At 48.8% G+C, this 25,684-nt stretch overlaps 1 protein-coding gene across 1 annotated transcript in view; it reads left to right on the forward strand.

Moving 5' to 3' along the window:
- The window catches only part of SPRED2 (sprouty related EVH1 domain containing 2), an 81,433-nt gene that overhangs the window by 12,480 nt on the left and 43,269 nt on the right, over positions 1 to 25,684 (forward strand). Inside the window, exon 2 of the mRNA XM_066595479.1 lies at positions 22,902 to 23,076. Within this exon, the coding sequence (XP_066451576.1) occupies positions 22,902 to 23,076 (175 nt within the window). The remainder of the gene's footprint in view (positions 1 to 22,901; positions 23,077 to 25,684) is intronic.

Here is a 25,684-nt window from a genome sequence, read left to right on the forward strand (position 1 = left end):
GTCTTTAATGGATTAATGCCTCTGGAGCCGATCAGCACGAAATAGAGCAGTAGATTCTCCAGAATAACAGCGGTCTCATTTAAAAGCCCGACTGACCGCATTCTTCTCCATAGGGATCCGCTGGTCATGGTTTGTGCATTGTGAATGAGGCCTAAAGCTGCACATTGCATCGGGGGGGGGGGGGGGATTCCAATCCTGAACGGGGTTAATAAAACTCCCTTCTCTCGGAATGTTCTGTACTTTGTTGCAGATTGGTGCAAATCGGCAACATATGAAGGTTAGTTGCTTGGAGTTAGTGGATGCACAGCTGCTTAGGTGATCGCCACGGGCACCCGATTCTCGTTACGGGCCGTCATCCGTGTCGGGATTTATTTGGCAGAATGCTTTGTTACTAAATGTAAAAGTCCTGCGCCCCTGCGTACAGCCATCAGTCACTTCCACCCTTCCTCCTCCACTGACCTGTATTAACTTGCTTAAAATTATTGCTCGGCTTCCCCTATTTATAGTGAAATGCTCATAGCAGCCCACTGTCCTCACAGCTATTTATACTAACAGTCATAATTACAGGTTGGATCCGCACAGAAGCCTCGCTTTCACATGTGTTTGCACAGTTTCTTCTCCCTCCGGGCCTCTTTTCACTGATTTCCACACCTACTATCACCTACTGACGACAAGTTTCTTCAAGTTGTAAGCACGGAGGAAAAACAATCTCCCTTCATTCCGTCGCACGCTGTAAAAGTACAGTAGAAGGGGGAATTGTACAAGGATTGGCGCGGGAAAAATCCGTGCCGCGGTGTAAATCTCGCATGGCCATTGCGGCGTAGACGTTATTTGCCGCCTGTAGGCTTTCTAGTTCAATGGAGGAGGAGCGAACTGGAGAACTCTTCATGTCTTCATTCAGAGTAAATTGACGGTCTTGAAATATACCGATAGTCGCCTGTTGGTTTTTGGGGGCGCTAAAAAAACAAACTACTCCAACAGGTAAGCGATACTTTCCCTGCCGGATCCCGTGACAGCTGACCGTCATCTCTTTGATTTTGGTGTAGGTCTGCAAAAGATTTCACCCCTCCGGCTTGAATGTATTTGAAAGGATGGAATTGCTGCAAATTAACGATGTGTCAAGACACTTTAAGGGCAGGTTCACACGGCGGAGCTCACTGCGCAATTTCCACAGCCAATTCAGCGTCTTAAAAGCTGCGCTTTTGTGTCATGGTTTTTGATGAGGATCTGCATGCGAAATTTGTCCCAGTCCATGTATGCAATCGCAACACACAAAATCACATTTGCGCATCAAGAAGTGACCTGTGACAATTCCGCATTGACAGGGCTAATTCCGCGTCCAAAAAATCATGGCAGTAGGCTACGGATTTTGACATGGCACTTCGGCGCTGAATTCGCAACAGAAGATTCCATGGCGATTCCGCTGTGTGAACATACTCTAAGGCCTCATGTCCACGGGGAAAATCAGATCCGCTGCAGATTCTACATGGAGAATCTGCAGCGGGTCCCTCCTGCCCCGCGGACATGAGCGCTGAAAATAAGAATTTAAAAGTATTTACCATCCGGCGCGGGCGGAGAAGATCAGCTGTTCCTCACGGCCGGATCTTCATTTTCGGCCGGCGGATGAATTCCTGACGCCGGCGGCACGTCGCCGGCACGTCGCCGACGTGCCGCGCGCATGCGCCGGGCACATCCGCCGAGCCGAAGCAAGGAAGATGCGGCCGTGAGGAACAGCTGACCTTCCCCGCCCGCGCCGGATGGTAAATACTTTAAATTCCTATTTTAGGTCTCCCGCGGATCCGGACGGCTTCCATAGGCTTCAATAGAAGCCCGCGGGAGCCGTCCCCGCGGGAGACCCGCACGAAAATGGAGCATGGTCCGGATTTTTCCATGCTCCATTTTTTTTTAAATCCCTTTTATTGACGATCCGCGGGTATTTATCTACCCGCGGGTGGTCAATGCATCCCTATGGGATGCGGATCCGCACGCGGGAGATCCGCTGCGGATCTTAAATCATATTTTGCCCGTGGACATGAGCCCTAAGGGGAGTTTCACTTATTGTGGATTTTGATGTTTATCTGCGTCATCTGGTGCGTATTTTGATGCGATTTTTGCTGGGAATTCCCAGCAGATTTCACCTTTTTTATTGAAAGGGTGAATTCTGCCGCCGATTCGTACCAAATAAGGACGTTGAGATGACGTCTTTGTTCACACTGACGGATGGGCCCACATGTTTTGATCAAAAGAACAGTTGTTAAATTTACGTATTTGGAGTGTTGAGGCATGTGTTTCTGTTACTGTATTTGTTGCACCTTCGCATTTAAAGGGGTTTCCAGGGAAATGCTATTGATGACCTGTCATCAATAGTTGATCGGCTGGGGTCTGTCGCTTCGGACCCCGACCTCCGTGTAGTGGCCAGTGCTTTAAATGAGAGCCATGGCTGCAGTTACCAGCATCGGCCACTACACAGTGGTGGTCATCGTGGAGGCTTCCGCTCCGACCTCTGTGTGATCAGCTGATCGGTCGGGGTCCCGGGCGTCAGACCCCGGCTGATCAACTATTGATGACCTTTCCTGATGATGGGTCATCAATAGTATTTCCCTGGAAAAACCCTTGAATTAATTTGCTGAAAGTGCTGACTTTTTTTTTTTGTTTGTTTTTAGTTGCATATCAAAAGATTAATAACATGAGTTAGGGCTCAAGCCCACAGACGGAGCAGGATACACCCACGGTTTTGCGCCGCGGGGCTAAACAAAATGCTCTGCAATACCAAGCTGGGCCACTACAGTGGGAACGGAGCTGTCTGCTACCTGCAGAAATCAGATCAATGCACGAACACACCCGTCTGGCGAACAGCTGACCGACGGAGACAAACCCGCACCAATCTACTATTGATAGCTTATCCTGAAGATAGATCATCAATAGTAAAAGCCCTTTAAGAGCTCATGCACATGGTACGAACCCTGTACTGCAGCACACAGTGTGCCTACGTAGCATGTGGCGCTATTTCATCCTGAAACATGCCGGAGGGCATAATGGGATGCGGGCGGACCCCATTATAGTCAGCGGGGTCCAGCCATTCTGTTTTTACCACTGTAACGAATGAGTGACTGTGAACGAGCCCTTGAATATAACGTTTTGGCACGTAATGGGCAACATAATATGGATCTACCATAGGGCCGCGGTCTCGGACTCGTAGGCGGCAGCGGTGACTTTGGTATAAATAGTCGCCAGATGTGATAGAACTCCAAAGAGTCTGATGGAATCTGGTACAAGCAGTCTACATGCGGGGCAGATGTTGGGGAAGTTGTACCCGTTCACAGCCCGTCGAGGCGGTCACATGGCACGGATCTCGGCGAGCACCATGACTGCCTGTTTAATTGTTGTCAGATGTTGTGCCCAACTGTCCGCCGTGAGTACGCCTGGCGCTTCGTATCCGGCGAGCGTTCCCTTTGTCATTCTTGTATCATCAAAGCTGCTGATCTCTAAAATTATCTGAATGGCCAACCGGATGGAAAGCTTCATCTTTCATGACAGACAATCAGGTCAAGGCATAATTGGAGTGGAAAAAAAACAGGGGAAGTGGAGCGGGGCTGATGGCAGCATTCGGGGATTTGCCTTACGCAAGTAATTGCTTTGCAGTCCCCCCGCCCCCCTAACTATACGGTCTGGAAGTAGTAAACCCTTTATCACCAGCAATAGGTAATCCTGGCCAAAAAAAAAGATGATCCTCTGTTTCCATCCTGCTGTTTTATGCATTTACTTGTAATAAACCAGCAAATCCATTTCCTCCTGGACTTTTAACTCCATGCTGTTTTTCTTTAGGTCCAACCTAATGTATACTATCCAACCAAAAGTAATTGGATACCTCAGCAAGAATAAAAAGTAGCATCTATTTACATTGTAATACTTTTGGCCCTAATGACATCAGGTACTCTCGTGGCAGATTTAATACTAACACTTCAGCTGGTATTTCCCTCCAATCATCCTGCAAATGTCACAAGTTCTCTCAAAGATGATGAACGCTATTCGGATTTCCTGACCCGACGGTCCAATTCATTTCAAAAAGGTTCAGGCCGGGACTCTGTACAGCCAGTCCAATCGTGGAGCATCCATACCCTCAAACCAACATAAGAGTGTTGGATTTGTGACAAGACGCGTTGTCTTGTTGGAAGTATGGCCGACCATTCCCAGGGTATTACCACATTGTCTAGAATGTCAGGGTACGCCTCCGTGTTCATGAGTCTTGTCACTATCATGTCGTGTAAAACATCCCCAGACCATAACAGAGCCTCCCCCATACTTAACTGTAGGCACAATACAACAGTAAAGAGTGTTCACCAGGCGTCCTCCACACCCGGTAGGTCTATCTGATTTGTAGATAGATTAGCATGATTCCTCACCCTGTAGAACGTTCTTCCATTGCTCAACTGTGCAATGATGACTCTCCTTACGACGTTGTAGACAGAGCTTCTTTAAGGGAACTCGCCAGATGTTTGCAGGATGAATGGAGGGAAATACCAGTGGAGAGTATCCAATGTCGTTATGGCCAGAGGAAGCCCCATTAGGTATTAATATAGGTAAATAAGTGCTACAATTCGTTCTTGCTCAGGTGTCTAATTACTTGTGGAATGATAGTGTATCTATAGCCATCAGAGCTCCATTTTTCTACGTAGAGAGCTCTGAATCCTTTGCATCTCAGCTAACTTGCTGGAAGAAGCCATAAACAGCCAGACCTACTCCCCCACCCCTGGAATGGCTGCTTCATCCACGACTCAAGTTTACCGAGCCGGCTCTCTGCTGTGGCCATGTACAGATGCGCTTCTGTATAGACTTTCTTAAGCCACAGTAGTAAAAAAAAAATAAAAAAAATCGGGTGCATAAAATATGCTAATTACAGCGACTAATCATAATGACGGGCCATTCCAGTGAGTAGTCATGTCGTACTCGCTCGTAAAGCCATTTCTCCCGGATGTGAGTAGTGAAGCCAGGTGTGCTTGACCCAGCCTCACCTGTGCATGCATCGGGTGCCCTGAGGCCGAATGAAGGAGGCTTCCAAAAAATGAATAGCAAATGACAGACAAATTATCACTCGTCGGCCGGTTCACACTGAATGACTCGCATGATCCAAGTAATACCCAAATCGTTCCATGTAAAAGGGCCTAAAGACTAGTTCATAGTTCTTCAGTAGAGCCACGGGGATCCAGCACGATACAATGTGGCTGTATTATGTTAGTATACATGCAGCTACCGGTTGTTTCTTACTCGGCATTCTAGGAAAATCCCACGTTTTTAGAATAATTTCCTGACTCTTTGTCAATATCTGGCGGTGTTTTTTTTTATGTTTTTGCACAATCGACAGCATGTTTTTCGTTCGGCGACTTCCGCTTTCCACTGTGCAGAATTGTAAGAGTGGCTTCAAATATTGTGCCCGGGATTCCACTTTCGTGTTCCATTCAGCATGTAAAAGAAATCCCCGAAGGCGAATGGCTCCATTTCCGGACTGACCCGAACAGCGCCGTTGACTATAATGGGTTCCGCCCGCTTCTCGCTCAGATGCCCTGTTTTTAGACAGAAAAAAAAAAGCGCTGCAGTGCTTTTTTTTTTTTTTTTTTTTTTTTTTTCCTTCCGGCATTTTGAGCCGGATCCGCGCCGGAGCTTCCCACGCAGATGTGAGAGCGGCCGAACGCGCACCGCAGATTCTACATTCTCCGCCTATCCACTTCGGCTGCGCATTTTTCGCCTCTTCAGATGAAACGGGAATTTTGTTGCAAATGTTGCCTGCTATTTTCTAACATGGCCTTAGGCGATGCCTACACTGCGACTTTGACCGCGACGCGGGTTCGCAAAACCAGAGATGGTTGCGCAGCACTGCAACATGGTGCTGCTATTGACTTCCGCGGGAGTCGCCGTGGCAAAAAATTAACCTGCAAATTGCACTGCGATTCAATGACGTTCATCGGCATTGTCCAGTCTCTCGTCGTGGGGCGCCGTGTAGCCCGCGCCGAAGTCTGCATTTTGGTCTGTCAACTGCAGACATTTCTTTAAACATGGACTTTTACCTCGTAAACAAATGTTTGCGTTCGGCGCATTAGTGACATCTGTGCAGAATTACATCGACTTAAAGAGAATTCCGTCATTTTGCAGAGTATTTAATTTCTGCCAGAGGTTGCTTCTAATCTCGCAGACACCGTAATTAAAGCGGGCCGCCGAAAAACACCGGAAATGAAATCACTTAAAATACCCAGCAAAAAGTTTTTTTTGTTTGTTTTTTTTTGGTTTTTTTTTCCTGTTTTCCTCTCCTCAGGGATCACACATAATTATCTAGTGATCAATAGATAAGCCTTATTGCTTCCTGGTGGACTTTGTCCTGCCGGAATCCAGGATGCTGTGTTAAGCATGGCGACAATAGTCGGAGGAATGTGCGCCCGTGCCGCTTACTTGCTTTGCTAAGTCTGGACTGACATTGGCTTTTTTTGTTGTTGCTGAGGGGGGTTGGGTGCTTGCTATAGAAAGTGCAGCTCGTCTGTTAAACAGGGTAGTAACAAACACGGATTTGGCGCTATATATCTCAATGCTGGTGTCATATATTGAAATAACAATAGCGTACGTGATGGTATAGCACACGGGGGGCCCCGGAACATGGATTTCAATCTTGTGTTGTGGCCCCTGTGAGAGCGTAAAACGCCAATTGCAAAGTTGGAATTGCGTGTACGGAGTAGAAAACTAATCCGCTTTCCTCGTCGCTCTAGGTCCCGTTGGACCGCCGCTATGACTGACGTGGCCTCCTGCTATGATACAAGCATGGAGCTGTTCGAGGCCGGGCTCACACGAACGGGTCGGATTCCCGCAGCGGAAGGCTTGCGATGCATCACTGAAAATAATTGCAAATTGTTGCGTCCGCACGGAAAAACAAATTGCAAATGGGGAAACACCAGAAAGTAGTAGCCTCTGTCTGCTTCTCTTATTCCGGCGCTCGTGCGCAGTGTTAATGGCGTATGGGCGACGGGACGCAGGCATCCGTTGACATCAATGGAGACCATCTGTGCTTAAATAGAGTATGCTGCGTTTTTTTTCTGCTCGCAGAATACACAATTTCTACAGACGAGCGTGAACAGAAATGAATGCCTTTTCAATGCAGGCGGTATCCCACGGATCTTCCATGTGAACGGAAATCGCGGAATTCGCAATTTGAAATCTGTGAGCGTGGCCTGACGGTGCTGTGGGAAAAAAATTGCGCCGCTCGTGGGCATGAGCCCTTAGAGATGAGAAAAACGGATTTCTCCTTCTCACATGCTACTCTTCAACTTTGCAATTGGCTTTTACGCTCTCTTAGGGGCCACAACACAAAACTAAATCTATAGCGTTGTGTAGCGCATCCATGCCTTCCTAGTTAGCTACACTACTATCGCCAGTAGTGGGATGTATGGCGCTGGATCCGGCTTTTGACCACACCCTGTATATTTGGTGGCTTATTCACTATGTTTAATCATGTTGTTTCGCTAGGAAGAATACATAATCGCATCGCACTTGCGTGAAAATCACATCTACCTGCAAGTGCGATACACTGGACAGCGGGTCAGACAATCAGCTGATGGATTGGAGTCCCGAGCGACGGACCCACCATCCATCCACTACTGGTGACCTATTCGGGGGGTAGGTCATCAGTATAAGAAAAAAGACGAAAGTTTTTAAAAAACTGATAGACTTCATGTGTAAGGCCTCATGTCCACGGGGAAAATCAGGCCCGCTCCGGATTCTCCATGCAGCGGGTCCCTCCTGCCCCGCGGACATGGGCGTTAAAATAGGAATTTAAAAGAATTAACTCACCCGCAGCGGGCCGGGAAGGTCTTCTCTTCCTCACGGCCGGATCTTTTTTTTTTTCGGCCGGCGGATGAACTCGGCATGTCGCCGGTGTGTCGGGCACATCCGCCGAGCCGAAGCAAGAAAGATCCGGCCGTGAGGAAGAGAAGACCTTCCCGGTCCGCTGCGGGTGAGTTAATTCTTTTAAATTCCGATTTTAGGTCGAAAATGGAGCATGGTCCAGATTTTTTCATGCTCCATTTTTTTTAAAAAAAATCCCTTTTATTGACCATCCGCGGGTATTTATCTACCCGCGGGTGGTCAATGCATCCCTATGGGTTGCGGATCCGCGTGCGGGAGAAGAGTTAAAATCCGCTGCGGATTTTAATTCTTCTTTTGCCCGTGGACATGAGGCCTAACTGCGCACAAATGAAAAACAGTTTTTTGCAAATGCAACACGGACTGGTCTTTAGGCGTTTCTCTGAATTCAGCCTCAGGGTTGCGTTTTACGTGGCCGAATTGGATAAGGAATTTTTGGTGCAGATTCCGCCTCTAAAACCATTGCAGAAATGCGCGGCTTATTGACGTCACTTCTTGAGGGCGATCACGGAGAGAGCGTCGCGGTGGAAATTCCTCACGCGGGGCGGATCCATGGAACAGTAGTAGCAGGTTTCTGCTGTGGGTTTAGAGGTGGAGTACATGCGGAAAATTTTTTGTTTCAGGTTCCGCCGTGTGAACATACCCTAAAAGTGCGGCACGAGACAAACTCAAAAGGTCCAAGAAAACGCCGGTCACCGGATACCTGCCTGTAGTACCTCACCTACTGAACGGAGCGTTACTGTTGGCGCTTGGTCATTTGTACAGGAGGTTACTATCATTTGAACAGCGTTTTTCTCGGGCGCCATCAGACGGGATGTAAAGGTCCGATGGTATCTGAGGTCTTCTGAGGGCGTCTGTATATAGGATGAGACTAAATTAGATACTTTGTAACTTGACATTGCGAGAATTCTCCGCGCTCTCAGACAGCAACGCGTTCCTTATAGCATCCTAATAATATATATGTATGTATATTTTGTTTCCTCCAATAGCATGAGTTCAAATAGAAGTCTAGTCTAGATTACCGCTCGTGTAATCTATGTATTTTAGTTGTTTTTTGTTTTTTTTCCCTAGATTACAGATGTAGCGGAGATCAACATGACTTGAAGGCTTCGTACACTTCTGCATTCTCTCCTTAGTCACACTTCATAAATCTGGTGACTATCCTTCTCGGAAAAGCAGAGATATATAGGTTCAAAACCCAGCGTCTGTCCAGCCTCACTGACTGATCTAGGCTACGCTCACACGGCGGAATCCGCCACGTTTTTTTTTTTTCGTTGTTGCGTGGAAAACTGCCATAGAGATCCGCAGCTGTTGTGCCGCAGTTTCCGCCACGTGTGAATTTAGGCCCAGCGATTGGGCAATATCTGTGCAGAACTCCAATACGTTTCAGCACATATCAGCGACATGTCACTACTTCACACTGAATTCCACGCGTGGATTTTGCCCAGTGACCGGGCTGAAGCGTGTGCTGATCCCTAACTAAAAGGAATAGTCGTAGAGTTCTGTCGCAGGTAAAATCCGTATTGAAAATTCCGCTGTGGATTCTGCTGTGTGAACATGGCCACATTCTCAGTAGCCGAGGCCGATCTGTCGGTGAGGCGGTGATGATGCTTGGTTTTCAGCCTTTACCTCTTCTGTCTTGCGTGTTAAATGGAACCGGTCACTGACCAGAAGTACTATAAACTAAGCTATGGTGCTTATATAGTTCAGCTGACATTGAGTCTGAGGAGCCTCTTTTCATGGTCGCCCCGCAGAGTCAGCTCATGCACAGCCAGTTGGACTCTTTTTGAGAAGGCTGTGCGTGTGCTTTCCACATAAATGGGAGTGCGCATGCGCACCCTTCTGAAAAGTCAGGCTTGCTGTGTGCGCTGATTTTTGCCGAGGAACTAGATGAGCATAAAAACCTTGCAACCCCTGAAAACAGGATGCCGCTATATGACACAGAGCTTAGTGGTTTTGCACTGCAGGTAAAATCTCAGTTCTGGACGTCATGCGATCACAGCAGCATCTGTAACGTTGTGTGATCACAGCAGCATGGGTAAATGTTTGGTGAACAATATGTTTTTCTATGTATGTGTAGTCGGCTATTATCAGGGATGAATAAAGAACATGCGATGTAAATGTGGTGCTTGTTGAAGTTCTCTATAAAGCAAGGCCCTCCGTGGTGTCTGTTGGTCTTAGTCTGACGACACTTTCAAGTGGATTTTGGCTTTAATAAGTCAGTGGTGATCTTTGCCTCTATTGTGGATGCCCAAATGTCTCTCTTGTTGGTTACTGCTTCCAATGATCCAGACTGCTTGTTTTATTTTTTATATAATTGATCAAAAATATTCTCAGTAGTTGCATTCCCTAATCTAAATTGCTAAATGCGTCTGTATGGTAAGGTACGGGACAAGGAAAGGAGTAGCTGTTAAAATCTTTGATACGATGGGAAGGATTTTTCCATGGTAAATTTTCGGCAGTTTTTTTGATTCCTCACTTGCTGACTGTGAAGGAGGCCGCCATTACTGCGCACACAGCAGCTTTAGCCTCCCATCAGAGGAAGCATTTCATCAACCAACAGGCAAGCACTTTCTTTGCGAGAATAGTTGTCATTGGTGGATGGTTTCTCGTAACAGACAGCTCCGTTTCCGCTGCAGTGGCCAGGCTTGGTATTACAAGTAAAGTTCCAATTAACTTCTAGCTCCTGCAGAACTCAGCTGAGGGTATGAGCAAACAGCAAGGGCCTAAGCTGCACATCACCACGGATCTACTGTTCATCGCCTGTCCCGAGGAGAGGACATCAATAGTTGACAGTTGGGCAACCTCTTTTAACATGGAATAAAAGAAAAGATGGTAGCTATATAGCAATGTTTTCTGCCACTTGTGTAATCTGGCTTTAGGTATTTATGAAGGCATCGGAGTGTGTTTTTGTTTTTTTTTTTAGATTTTGGTTTTTTTTAATATAATTTTTGTACCTCTATTAACGTGAATGGGCAAATCTGGTTCACACATTGTGTCCACCCCTGTGCAGCCGGCCTAAAGGTTCCTCTTATGTAACGTTCACAACATGGACACCAAAGACGTGTCTGCTTCACAATAGAAGTGAATGGGTCCGGGTATTCCATCACAGCTCTGTTTTTAGCAGCTGTCATGCAACCCCTGAACTTTGTAGCACCACAGGCGAGGATTTTCGCGGGAGGACTTGAAGTATAAGCCCTACCCCAAAAATAAGCCCTAGCTGCATTTAAAAAACCCTCACATACATCACCTCTCTGGCGCAGTCTGGCTCCGCTGCATCTTCCTCACGGTCCCCGGCACTGTTCTTTATCATCTCTTCTGGCGGGGATAGGAAAATCCCCGCCTTTAGGAAGCGCTGCCTCTAATTTGGCTGAGCACTGTGACGCTCAGCCAATCAGTGCCAGCGCTCTGTGAACCAATGACAGCCATTCATTCTGCCATTTAATAAACTAGAACTTTATTTCCCTTTTTTTTCTTTTTTCTTTTTTTTTTCATCCTTAAATAGAAAATAATTTTGGTCCAGGAAACCAGTCTGTCTGAATAAATAATGCCGTCTTTGAAGTAAGGAAACGATTGCGCAGGATAGACAACCTTGGGAGGAGATGAGACTCCGCTAAAATAAAGGCTTCAAAATTTGGTTTCTTTGCATGCAAAATGCGAATGACAACAAAAATTGAGAAAAACACTTTAAAAAAATCTGTAAACTGAAGTGAGAGGAGTTCGGGGATTTTATATCTTGTGACTTCCAACAACAAGCGGAATGAACGGGCACAGAACTCAGTGGACCTCCACAGTGTGAACCCTGCTATGTACTTGGCCATTCAGCTGTATCTGCAGTGTTTCCCAAAAAATAATCCCTAGCCTGACTTTTCCGGCTTTTCTGGGAGGCTGGAAACATATAAACCCTACCTTGAAGATAAGCCCTAGTCACATTTATTTCCCCCCCCCCCCCCTTTTTTTTTTTTAAATATTACCCAGCAGGCTCGGTCCAGGTCCTTCCCATTTCTCTTGAGTCCCGGTGCAGTTCCCGCAGTCCTTGGCCGCCCACACAGATAACGTCCTGGTTACTGTATACATAAATCCCGCCTCCACAAAGTAATGGCTGTGATTGGCTGAGCAGCCCTTGAAAGACCAATCGCAGCCTTCGTTTTTTGGATTTATGAATTGGCTAAGCCGTGGCTCAACTAGTTCATAAATCCCGCCTCCACAAAGCGAGGACTGTTGTTGGTTCTTCGAGTGCCGCGGCTCAGCAAATCAATGCAGTGCTCAAAAGAACAAATCGCAGCCATCATGTCATTGAGGCGGGATTTATGAATCCTGTTACCAGGAAGGGATCTTGAGTGGGCGTCTGAAAACTATGGAAATCGCGTCTGCTGGGTAAGTAAAATAAGACCTTCCACTGAAAAAGAAGACATAGCTCCTCTTTCGAGGCAAAAATTAATATAAGTCCCTGCCTTATTTTCGTGGGAACATGGTAGTGCTGCAACTTGGCCCCATTCACTTGTACATGCTGAGATACGGTACAGCCGTGGATGTCGCTATATAGGGAAAGAGCCGCTACGCTCCAGGGTGTGCTGCTCGCCTCTCCTTCTACTCGGCTGGCCATCCCCCCTTAGTAAACCCAAGCTGCTTTTAAAGGGCTTGACTCATGAACACAACCATCTTTCCATATGCCTGATTAGGTCAGGCTTCCCTTCGTTGAACCAAATGCTATACCTGAGCCCTCTGTGTTAAATGGGCAACCGTTCATCTGAATAGCCGCCATGCCTTACCACATTGGCAACTGTGAAATTGCTGCGGCGGCTTCAGTATGAAAGGGGTCGTATACACAGGGAGGATGGAACTCCTCAGCCATCCCAGCCCCCCCCCCCCCCCCCCCCATGTACTATGCACATACCCCATCAGTTTCTGTATACTGTACAGGTAGTGGCGGTATGATAAAACTGGCTATGATTTGGTCTGCCAACTAATGTAACCGTTGTGCCTTGCCCGTTGTCGTAGGCTCTCAAACCTTTTTACAATGTTCCTCATTACCCTGAAACTTTTTTTGTAGCATTTTTAGAAAAAAAATTTTACCCACCCAAAAAAGTGATAAAAATAAGCTTCCAGCTCTTCCTGTTTTCAGAACTTGCCTATTTCCTCCACATTACGTATATTTTTGTCAGCATTGCCGCTTTTCGTAGACAATAAGGACATGAGAAATGTTTCCGGCCGGTGGTGTTCTTTAAATATCTCCTCTTGAACCTGCGGCCGAAACATTCCATGTCGCCCAGATAACGCCGCACATCAGAGAACGGCTCGAAATATTACGCCCTGTTTGTGTTGCTCAATGACAACTTTTGTTGCATTGTGTCGAGGTAAACAAGCTTGTCGCCCGGATATGCACCGCCGCCGCCAAACACTTGACAAAGAGGAAAGATGATTTTCCTCTCTAATTATGTCATGTAAGCTTTGAGTTTTTGTTGGCCGCGTTCCAAAATGTTGTCTCCGATCAAACCCTACTGTGACTGTTTGTACGTGATCCACATGTTCCTCAGCGGCTCAGTGCGGCCCCCCCAAGAGTTGGACCTCCATAACTCAGATGGGTAGAGCTTGCTCTAGAAATACTCAAGACTAATATAGTTTACAGATTTGTGAATGCCGATACAGTTACAATTTGACTTGGCGTTAAAGGGGTTCTCCGTGACTTATTTTTAATATTGATAATGGCCTTGGGCAGGGGCGTAAGTAAAGGCTCAGGGGCCCTGATGCAAAAGGTGAGCTGCAGCCCGCCCTCTATCTGTACCCGTACCCATACCTAAACCATGCTGCACAGAGGCATAACTTGAAGCTTCTGGGCCCCAATGCAAAACCTGTAACAGGGGCCCCAACTATAATGCTTTATTCATAGTACTGGGCTCCCTATATGGAAAGAGAGGCCTTATGGGTCCCCTAAGGCTCCTGGGCCCAGGTGCAACCACATCCCCAGCACCCTCTATAGTTACTCCCCTGGCCTTGGGATAGGCCAACAATATCCGATTGGCTGTAGTCCGAATCTGGCACACCTCACAATTGGCTTAACGGAAAAAGATTCTTTCACTATCTTTTTGTTCTGGCATCGTTCCTCTTTAAACCAGAAATCGGCAGGTCTAAACGGACCCTTAGGCCCGATGTCCACGAGCGGATCAGATTCCGCATGTGGGAGCCCGCAGCGGAATCCGACCCCACCTGTGGCCGAGGACACTGCATTAGCTGTCCGGGTCTTCTATTTCCTGGTCTGCGCATGCGTGCGGAGGCGCCGGCCAGTATGCATGCGCATTATTTTTTTTTCTCAATTCCTGCTTTTCCGTGGAATCCACGGTGTGTCGGCAATTGCGTTCAATGGAAGCCGTTTCATCTGTACTGCGGCTCGGCTATGTTCACATCTGCATTCGGAGATTCCATCTCTGATTCGGCGCGAAATGCTGAATAAAAAAATCCTGCTCAAAGGACTTTTTCGTCCATTAAAATGCCAGCTGGCCGAATGTCCAAATCTGAATTGTGGAATCCATGGGAGTGCCCGCAATGATCCACAGTTCGAGATGCCCATAGGAAGACATGGGCATCCGCAGCTGAGTTAGAGCATGCGGATTTGTTTTGCGGACCGTCTGGTAAAACAAATTGCAGCATGCTCCAGTTTGCTGCGGCGCCCCCACTGACTGCTTCCATTAAGGTCAATGGAAGCCGTCCGATCCATGGCCTGTCCGCGATCAAATTGCGCATGGGCCGCAGATTCCGCGGGAAAGCGGGAGATTTGAAAACAAAATATTCTACTGCACACACATCCACAGTGAAGACCCGGCCGGGTAAGCACTGTCCTCGGACGCGGGCAGGGTCTGATACCACTGCGGCTCCCGCATGCGGAATCTGACTCTCTGTTGACATGAGGCCTTATAGTCAACGGGGTTCTTCGGTTTAGTCAAAAAACAGGTCAGTTCGACTACGGGGATTCTTTGCTCCCCTAGCAGAAGCGGGAAACGGAATCCCCAAATACAGACCCTTTATACAAGGATCCATCGTGGTTCTGTTGAGGTTTTGTTATCTCGACTTCAAGAATAGCGATCCATGAAGTACAGTTCTTAGAGGTCATCCCGCCGGCGCAAATGTGAATCGAGACGTATATTGTCTAGAGACTACCACGTATAGCAACACAGCGTTGAAGCATTACTCCCCTATAGGCGAACTATACTCCTGTTACTCCAATGTCCCGCTCCTGTTTGTGGTGGTAGCGGGGACAATGCCGTCGATCTCCCGAGCATCTTAATGAATTACAGAAGGAGCTTCTAATCGAGGCTGGCGATGAATCATTCACATGGCACTCTTTGTTGCTTGAGGATGTAGAATTGCGCTGAGGAAGGAAGCTATATTCTCAAAGACATGTTTTATGATGGCTGTTACAATACCGCCGGAGCCTTGTTCTAGTCTCCCACTGTGCAATCCGGTATAATTACACCGCCGCTACAGCTCTCCTCGCTGGATCCTCTTGTCTGTCGTGGAGTTGAACTCTCTGCGTAGATTTAATAGTTGCTTCATCAGTTACTGTTTAAGTTTCTGGAATGTTATGTATATCCCAACCCCCGACCGCCATTTTTTATTTTTTTTTACATTTTTTTTTTATTTTTTTATTGCTTTTGGGTCTTTTGTATTCACTTTTCCAAATGCCATTATCTTCGTAATCCTTCTAATCCCCTGGATTTATTGCTATATCTCTCCGTAGCAAGCTATTTCATGCAGCCCGACATGCAAGAACGTGAATGGCGTTCACACCATCAGACATGTGTAGATGCTTCCAGTGATTTTTCTCTCTCCTATAGGTTTAACTTTTTTTTTTTTTGTATGGGGAATTCACCAAATCTAAGAAAAATTCCCAAAGTCCACCTTGTCGTGGGGTGTCTGCAGCAGACCTACCACAGTGCCAAACTTCGCACCTATTAGCATTGATTTTGGTACACCATTTACCCCTTCATTTGTAGAGGTGGGACCCGCACTGCTCTAATTGACATACTGTGCATCCAAAATCCACAAGTTAATTTCCGTACCTTCCGTATGGATGAGGGCCTAAAGGCTGATAGACTACCTGTCAGAATGTAGTCTAATGCAATATGATGGTATTACATTATACTGTATGAGAAATCAAATGATCGCGAGTTCAAGACCCTTGTGAGGACTTTAAAAATAAAGGGGAAAATAAGTTTTAAAATAAGTTTTAAAAAAGTTTATTATTAACTATTAGAAAAATAAAAGTTAAAAGAAAAGCCTGGTCTGATTTTTCTATAATAAACTTGCAGAAAAAGACTGCAACATGTTCAATTTTCGTCAAATTTGCGTGGAAAACGTACCCAGTCAAGTCAGCGGGTATGCAAAATAGACCTATGAACCCATTGCTACAAGAAATTGAGGGCCTTTTCCAGTTGTAATCTTCTGCAGACCTGAAAACCAGATGACACATTGCACAGAAGAGAAAACGAATGAAAACCTTCCCACCTCTGTTTACTGGGCGGCTGCAGTAATGTGGCTTGTTTACCTACATGAACACTGGAGCCAATTGGAGCAAAAAACTACATAGAAGAAATAACTCAGAAAACCCCTTCAATATGCCGAGGTATCTTATTTTTTTTAACATTGCGATTTCCCCCTTGCCGCGGCGGGCGGCTCTTGGCGATTTTCCCGCCTTGCCGCGGCGGGCGGCTCTTGGCGATTTTCCCCGCCTCGCCGCGGCGGGCGGCTCTTGGCGATTTTCCCCGCCTCGCCGCGGCGGGCGGCTCTTGGCGATTTTCCCCCCCTCGCCGCGGCGGGCGGCTCTTGGCGATTTTCCCCCCCTCGCCGCGGCGGGCGGCTCTTGGCGATTTTCCCCCCCTCGCCGCGGCGGGCGGCTCTTGGCGATTTTCCCCCCCTCGCCGCGGCGGGCGGCTCTTGGCGATTTTCCCCCCCCTCGCCGCGGCGGGCGGCTCTTGGCGATTTCCCCCCCTCGCCGCGGCGGGCGGCTCTTGGCGATTTTTTCCCCCCCCCCCCCCCCCTCGCCGCGGCGGGCGGCTCTTGGCGATTTCCCCCCCCCCCCCCCCCCCCTCCCCCTCGCCGCGGCGGGCGGCTCTTGGCGAATTTTTATTTATTTATTTATTTATTTTTTCCCCTCGCCGGGGCGGGCGGCTCTTGGCGATTTTCCCCCCTCGCCGCAGCGGGCGGCTCTTGGCGATTTCCCCCCCCCCCCCCCCCCCTCGCCGCGGCGGGCGGCTCTTGGCGATTTTCCCCCCTTGCCGCGGCGGGCGGCTCTTGGCGATTTTCCCCCCCTCGCCGCAGCGGGCGGCTCTTGGCGATTTCCCCCCCCCCCCCCCTCGCCGCGGCGGGCGGCTCTTGGCGATTTTCCCCCCCTTGCCGCGGCGGGCGGCTCTTGGCGATTTTCCCCCCCTCGCCGCGGCGGGCGGCTCTTGGCGATTTTCCCCCCCCTCGCCGCGGCGGGCGGCTCTTGGCGATTTTCCCCCCCTCGCCGCGGCGGGCGGCTCTTGGCGATTTCCCCCCCTCGCCGCGGCGGGCGGCTCTTGGCGATTTTTTCCCCCCCCCCCCCCCCCTCGCCGCGGCGGGCGGCTCTTGGCGATTTCCCCCCCCCCCCCCCCCCCCTCCCCCTCGCCGCGGCGGGCGGCTCTTGGCGAATTTTTATTTATTTATTTATTTATTTTTTCCCCTCGCCGGGGCGGGCGGCTCTTGGCGATTTTCCCCCCTCGCCGCAGCGGGCGGCTCTTGGCGATTTCCCCCCCCCCCCCCCCCCCTCGCCGCGGCGGGCGGCTCTTGGCGATTTTCCCCCCTTGCCGCGGCGGGCGGCTCTTGGCGATTTTCCCCCCTCGCCGCAGCGGGCGGCTCTTGGCGATTTCCCCCCCCCCCCCCCCTCGCCGCGGCGGGCGGCTCTTGGCGATTTTCCCCCCTTGCCGCGGCGGGCGGCTCTTGGCGATTTTTTTTCCCCCTTGCCGCGGCGGGCGGCTCTTGGCGCTTCATTGATCCAGTTCCTGACCTTTTCCTTCTGAGCTGTAAAGAATATGCTTAAGATGTCTCCCTATAATGCCTATACATGCCCATCCTTTCAGCTTTAATCGCGTGCAATTTTTTTTTCCTCTTTGTTTAATCCTTCTAGGCAGGTTTATTTTTAACCCTTGCCCTGCTGGAAAACTTTCTGAAGGCCTTGTTGCTTGATCTAGGAACTTTCTTGGGTCAAATTGAGAATCTCTCTTCCGTCAGTTTCATGGCAACGTAATAACACGTCTGTAATATGAATCCGAAATCGCGTCATTAGTAGATCTATATTTGCCGCCATCTTTGCTTTCGTTGGTTCTATTTTTTTTGTCTTACTGGGCAAATTAAGGATCTGTTTTTTGCTCAATACAAAATACCAATGAATGCAAATACGGTTCAAATACTGATGAAATACAGATGCATGTGTGTGTTATAAAGGGGTTGTAAACTAGTGACTATCTTTAGGACAGGCCGCCAATAGTAAATCCTTGGGGGTCTGCCATCCAGAATCCTCTCTGATCCGTTGTCCACTGAGGTGGTATTCTTATGCAATGAGCTGATTCCTGCAGGAAGCAGACCGCTGGATAGGTCATTGGTAGTTGATCGATGGGGATCCACCGCTTGGAATCTTTGTCGATCAGCTGATTAACTAGCCTGTTGTCCGTGCAGCAATGGTAAAGTGTGAGCTCTGGCTTCACTCCCATTAAAATCAATGGCAGCGCTGTGACTCTATTGCACTGGCCAGATATCCATTTGTCCAGCTAGGAAGCAGAAACAATTGTCAATTTATTTTCACCTGCGTTACTACTAATAAAAGTGACAAGAGGAGCACTGGAGGGGTGACTGCAAGACAACCCCAAACAGGGAATGGAGACAGTTCCTCTCTCCTTTCTGACAGTTTTGTCTCTAGTTCCATATTTTGCTGGTGTCCTTATCACTACCGGTACATGAGGCGCTACTTGCAGCTCGGTCGGGTTGTACAGGTAGTCCTCCACCCCCAAGATGACGCATCCATACATGAGCAAGAGCATGGAGATGGTACCAGGACACAGCTGTTACAGTGGGAGAGTTTCACAGGATTGTAGAAGGGTATCAAGTCTAGAGATGAGCGAGTATACTCGCTAAAGGCAATTGCTCGAGCGAGCATTGCCTTTAGCGAGTACCTGCCTGCTCGAGACGAAAGGTTCGGGTGCCGGCGCGAGGGAGTGGTGAGTAGCGGCAGTCAGCAGGAGGGAGCGGGGGGGGGAGAGAGATCTCCCCTCCATTCCGCCCCGCTCTCCCCCGCAGCTCCCTGCCCGCCGCCGGCACCCGAACCTTATGTCTTGAGCGGGCAGGTACTCGCTAAAGGCAATGCTCGCTCGAGCAATTGCCTTTAGCGAGTATACTCGCTCATCTCTAGTATCAACCCAACATCAGGACTGGGGGAACAGGAGGAGCGCTGCCAGAACCCTACAAAATGACCTCCAACAGGCTACCGGTTTGCATGTTTTTGACCAAACGGTCTCCAATAGAGTCCAACGTCCTGTAGAGTAGAGTGACTTTTGCTCACCGCCCAGCTCAGTTGGTATTCACCAGAGAACACCCGAATTTGCAGGTTTTCCATTGGCGGCCCGTTCCCTTCACAGATGCAAGCAGGTTCACGGATTTCCTTGGTCTTGGCCAATCGTCACAAAGTTGGAGTATTTTGTGCCGGCTTGTGCATCTAACTGAACTTCTCTTCCCACCGTGCGAAGAAGAACACGTCGTAGGACTTTGCCTATTCAGCGGCATCCTGGGCCATAGTTTGTTTTCTAGGTCAGGCTAGGTTTGCACTAATGAATAGGTTGCAATTTGCACTCCCTTTTGTATTTGTCTACAGAATGTGCAAAGGAGCCGTCTATTGAATTGTGAGCAAGCGGAGCATTTTGTAGGCTTGTTTTCGTGGTGAGTGGAGCAATGAAAGAGCCAGTCCACCCGCCCCCCTTCTTCATGTTACTTCCGTAAGCGGAGGCTTCATGATCTGCAGTGCACACATTGGCACTCATTATGTAGTCTGTATGTTCCTTGCAGCTCTTTACCGCTCTCGGGCAGGGTGACATTTCTAAGCACGCCTTCGGCAATGTTGTTGAGCAGCTGCTTTTACAAAACACTTTTGGTTTCTGTAATCCTTAATTTCCTGCCGTTCTCAATGGGGGAGCGTCTCTGTTGTGTACAAAGAAAAAAGCAACTCGATTTGTATGTATTGGGAACGTTAATATGGTGGCAAACACCGGCGGGCAGCTGGGCCATAAAAGTAGTCCTCCTCGCTTTCGTGACCAGACTTGCTTCCCATCAAGTTCTTCATTGAGGACGTAAATAACGTAGACTCTTCTATAGGAATGTTGGGGCCATTTATTGGGAATTTCATAGGAAAATTCATAAACATCTAAGTTCTTAAGATACCTGAACCAGTTATTAACTTTTGGGCCACAGAAAACTAGCCTCCACCGCACACTTCCGGGAGATGTCTAAGGTTAACTTCACACGGTGCTGTGAATCATGGTCCAATATCGCGCTCGCCAACATGTGATTTCAGGCGCCCTACGGTTGACTCTATGAACGACTGCCTGTTTACTGTGAATGGAGGCGGGTGGCTGGAAGAGATCTCCGGCACACTGTGGTCATTCACTGGATGACCATCGCTCGAAAGAAGAGGAGCCATGGTCATTGAGAAGATTGTTGGGCGCCCCACAGTTGTCTCATGTAAGGGCACTTTTAGAACCTGGCTTGTTCTGCTTTTAGGGTTATTAAAGAGAAAAAAAAGGTAGAATATTGTAATATGATGTAGTTGCAATTTTTAGCGGATGGAACTTGGAGGTCGGGCTGGGCAAATAATCAAATTGATTTGAATACTCACCATTTTTCTAAGGCATGATTCTGATTTTCGTCAGAGTTGTGAAATTGAGATTAGCCCCCGCACCCCACCAGTGGGCAGAACTAATTTTGGGCACAAGGTAAACGAGGTATGCAGGAAGTTGAGCAGAGGAGGAACCGGAAGCCGATGACCCAGGAGGCCCGTGCAGGAATCAAGCATGGCACTGGTTGGCCGAGCCTCAACCAATCGGCTCTATGCTTGATTCCTGTGCTATCTGCCCAGTTCATCAGCGTACCGTTACAGGACCGCAGAGAAGGGCGTGTAGTTGCGGATGTAAGAGGTACAATGAGGGGTGTTACAGTATATAGGGGGCAGTGATCACTGAGGGGTACGGTAAATGGGGGCTGGGATGACAGGCGCTGTAAATAGTTCATGGAGGGGTTGTGTTGAGGGGGCACAATATATGGGGTCTGGGATGACTGGGGGGGTGCATTGTACATGGGGGACTGTGCTGAGGGTGCTTTATATGGGGTGACTGGGGAGGGTGTATTGTACATGGAGGGGCTGTGCTGAGGGGGGCACAATATATGGGGAATTGGCATTACTTAGGGCGTGTGCTTTGTACATGGGGGGGCTGTGCTGTGGGGCACAATATGTAGGTTCTTGGATGACTGAGAAGTGTGTATTGTACATGGGGGGAAGCTGTGCTGATGGGGCACAATATATTGGGGGATTGGCATGACTGGAGGTGTGTGCCTTGTACATGGGGGGCTGTGCTGAGGGGCACAATATATTGGGGAATGGCATGTCTGGAGGTGTGTGCCTTGTACATGGGGGGGGGCTGTGCTGAGGGGGAGCACAGTATATTGGGGGATTGCCGTGACTGGGGGGAGGGTGCCTTGTACATGGGGGGGGGGGGGGCTGTGCTGAGGGGGAGCACAGTATATTGGGGGATTGCCGTGACTGGGGGGAGGGTGCCTTGTACATGGGGGGGGGGGGGTTGCTGAGGGGGCACAATATATTGGGGGGATTGGCATGACTGGGGGGAGGGTGCCTTGTACATGGGGGGAAGCTGTGCTGATGGGGCACAATATATTGGGGGATTGGCATGACTGGAGGTGTGTGCCTTGTACATGGGGGGCTGTGCTGAGGGGCACAATATATTGGGGAATGGCATGTCTGGAGGTGTGTGCCTTGTACATGGGGGGGGGCTGTGCTGAGGGGGAGCACAGTATATTGGGGGATTGCCGTGACTGGGGGGAGGGTGCCTTGTACATGGGGGGGGGGGGGGCTGTGCTGAGGGGGAGCACAGTATATTGGGGGATTGCCGTGACTGGGGGGAGGGTGCCTTGTACATGGGGGGGGGGGGTTGCTGAGGGGGCACAATATATTGGGGGGATTGGCATGACTGGGGGGAGGGTGCCTTGTACATGGGGGGGGGGGCTGTGCTGAGGGGGAGCACAGTATATTGGGGGATTGGCATGACTGGGGGGAGGGTGCCTTGTACATGGGGGGGCTGTGCTGAGGGGGAGCACAGTATATTGGGGGATTGGCATGACTGGGGGGGAAGGTGCCTTGTACATGGGGGGGGGGCTGTGCTGAGGGGGAGCACAGTATATTAGGGGATTGGCATGACGGGGGGAGGGTGCCTTGTACATGGGGGGGGGGCTGTGCTGAGGGGGAGCGCAGTATATTGGGGGATTGGCATGACTGGGGGGAAGGTGCCTTGTACATTGGGGGCTGGGATGACTAGAGTTGTGTGCCTTGTACAAGGGGGGGGGGCTGTGATTACAGAGTGGTGTGGAGCCTCATCTGTTGTGTGTGTATATTAAACAAAGGGTCGTACGCCGTTCTTCTACATCACATATGAAGCAATTCCTTGATAAGTACTTATTGTCAGATTTGTCCTATGAAGTTCTTATAAATTCTATTTTAACTCCTAGCGGATAAAAAAAATCGCTATTAAAAATCTTGAGGAGACTGGGAAAAAAATGTGTTTTTTTTTTTTTTTCCAGCTAAATGGCCCGTCCCTTATGCATATTGAGCCTCGCATGTGTCCGTGTTACTCGATGGTGCGGCTACTTGTTTTGTACACGTTTATCTTCATGTTACTTATTGTAACCTTCTCTCTCTTGTTTTTGACTAGTGACAACTACATAGTGCGTGTGAAGGCTGTGGTTATGAGCAGAGATGACTCCAGCGGGGGTTGGTTACCACATGAAGGCGGTGGAATCAGTCGGGTTGGAGTCTCAAAAGTATATCCAGAGGGCACCGGAAGAAGTGACTTTCTCATTCATGGAGAACGAATAAAAGATAAACTGGTAATGGGATGATTTTTTTTCGTATTTCCCTTTATATACGAATGTTGTTGTGTTTTTTTTTCTTGTGTGCTTTTTGTTCCTCCTTCCATAGTTTCCTTCTGTGTCCAAATCAAACAGTTATACATTTTTGGCAGCTCGCTGCTCCCTGGCTACAGTTGTATCCTGTTCGTGGAGCCGTTTCATAACACACTATTGTGCATGATAATAGAAATGTACCGTTAAAGGGCGCTGAAGGTAAAATAAAATGCTGCGTTAAGTAAAACCTCCAGGAGGACGTAAGACGTTTAATTACAGCCGTTCGCTTTCGAGCTGGCTAAGACTTCCAAGATTAAACTAGAGGCCACTTTTCTTCTTCCTTGACTCGGGCAGAGGAGGTTGTTTCTAGGAGAAACTTCAGTCTACTTCTGCACAGTGGATGTTGCTTGTCACCCATTGATCTGCCACCTGTCTGGAGTATATTGGCATGTGCCCACTGCAAGTCCTAAAATCAATGTGGTTTTTAGTGCATCGCACTATAGTTTGCTGCAAACTTTCCACTTTACGGGGTTGTACCACTTTCAAAAACACTTTTTTTGAAACCACTGGCCATTACCTATATAATAGAATCGTCTTTTCTCTTCCTGGTAAGCAGCACAACAGCTCCCATGCTTCTCCCAGTCTGTGGAGGCTATGGCTGCAGCCAATTGGAGGCTATGGTGTCACCGGCCCAATTGGAGGCTATGGTGTCACCGGCCCAATTGGAGGCTATGGTGTCACCGGCCCAATTGGAGGCTATGGTGTCACCGGCCCAATTGGAGGCTATGGTGTCACCGGCCCAATTGGAGGCTATGGTGTCACCGGCCCAATTGGAGGCTATGGTGTCACCGGCCCAATTGGAGGCTATGGTGTCACCGGCCCAATTGGAGGCTATGGTGTCACCGACCCAATTGGAGGCTATGGTGTCACCGGCCCAATTGGAGGCTATGGTGTCACCGGCCCAATTGGAGGCTATGGTGTCACCGGCCCCAACTCATGACGTCATGGTGGCAAGGATGTGAATGCTGCTGGTCACACTGTGTGGCCTCTGATTGGCTGCCGCAACCACCCGTCTTCCGCTATAAACTCAGATTGGGAGGGACGTGGAAGCCATTGTGCTGATTACCAAGGGAGAAAGGAATATCGATTCTTGGGGTGTTTTAGGTTATGGCCAGCTATTATTTATTTTTTTTAAGTGGGACAACCCCTGTTAAGGAAAAGTGTCCCTGCAGTTTTTGGTTGGGGATTCTGACCCCCATTACTAGCCCAATGAGTTCTGGAGGAGTTCACGCCAAAGTTAATACTGTATGGACTTTTTTACTTAACAGAGGAAAATATGGACCTAGTCGTGCTTGATGCAGATTCCACATCGGTTCCAATGATTTGGGGTAGTCTGTGTGTAAATCCTTGTCGGAAATCTGCGGTAACACGGATGTAGGTTTTCATTGAAATTCGCATCTGGAAAATGCGAGGAAGATCTATAATTGTGTGAATGGGGCCTCACAGGGAGGTTCAGCAGTGTCCAGCAAACACAATGGGGGTTAATAATTAGATTGGCGTTTCACCTACCGATCTAAGTAAGCCCTGTGCTTATAAATGTATATATGGGTTTCATCTGGTGGATAGGAGCCGGAATAGTTTTTTTGCTTTAGTCTACACCAGATTCAAGTAAATGTAATGGGTCGTACACGGCCGTGCCTCTAAAATGGGCTCCGCCTACTTTTTGCAAAAGTAGCAGGGCGTGACGTACAAGCACCATACGCCAAAATTGTGACCTTTTGTTAAATTGCCCCAAATGTTTGCTGAACAAAAACATGTTGCTAACGCTCCAAGAGATGATTTGTATTAGAAGGGTTGCATCGGGATAGAAAAACATGGCTGCTCTTTCAAAAACAGCGCCACTCCATGTCTTGTGTCTGTTACTGCAGCTCAGCTTTTCATTGCCTGAGCTGCAGTAGCATACACAACCCGTGGACAAGAGTGGCGCTCTTTCTGGAAGAAAGCGGCCATGTTTAATCTAATTCAATCCATTTTAAATATTTATACATTAGGCTTTTTGCAATTTTTTTTTTTTTGGATGATACTAATAAGTCACCATGCGTAACTTGTTAAAGGGGTTGTCTCGCGGCAGCAAGTGGGGTTATACACTTCTGTATGGCCATATTAATGCACTTTGTAATATACATCGTGCATTAAATATGAGCCATACAGAAGTTATTCACTTACCTGCTCCGTTGCTAGCGTCCCGGTTTCCATGGATCCGTCTAATTTCGCTTTCTTCTGGCGTTTTTAGACGCACTTGAGCTGTGCGGTCTTCTGCCTGGTGAATGGGGCCGCTCGTGCCGGAGAGCTGGTCCTCGTAGCTCCGCCCCGCCACGTGTGCCGATTCCAGCCAATCAGGAGGCTGGAATCGGCAATGGACCGCACAGAGCCCACGGTGCACCATGGGAGAAGACCCGCGGTGCATCGTGGGTGAAGATCCCGGCGGCCATCTTGGTGAAGGAAGAAGGAAGACGGCGCAGAGCGGGGATTCGGGTAAGTAATATATATATTTTTTTTTAAACACATCCCTTGGGGTTGTCCTGCGCCGAAC

The sequence above is a fragment of the Eleutherodactylus coqui genome, chromosome 3 (assembly GCF_035609145.1).
Source record: "Eleutherodactylus coqui strain aEleCoq1 chromosome 3, aEleCoq1.hap1, whole genome shotgun sequence".
NCBI lineage: Eukaryota > Metazoa > Chordata > Amphibia > Anura > Eleutherodactylidae > Eleutherodactylus > Eleutherodactylus coqui.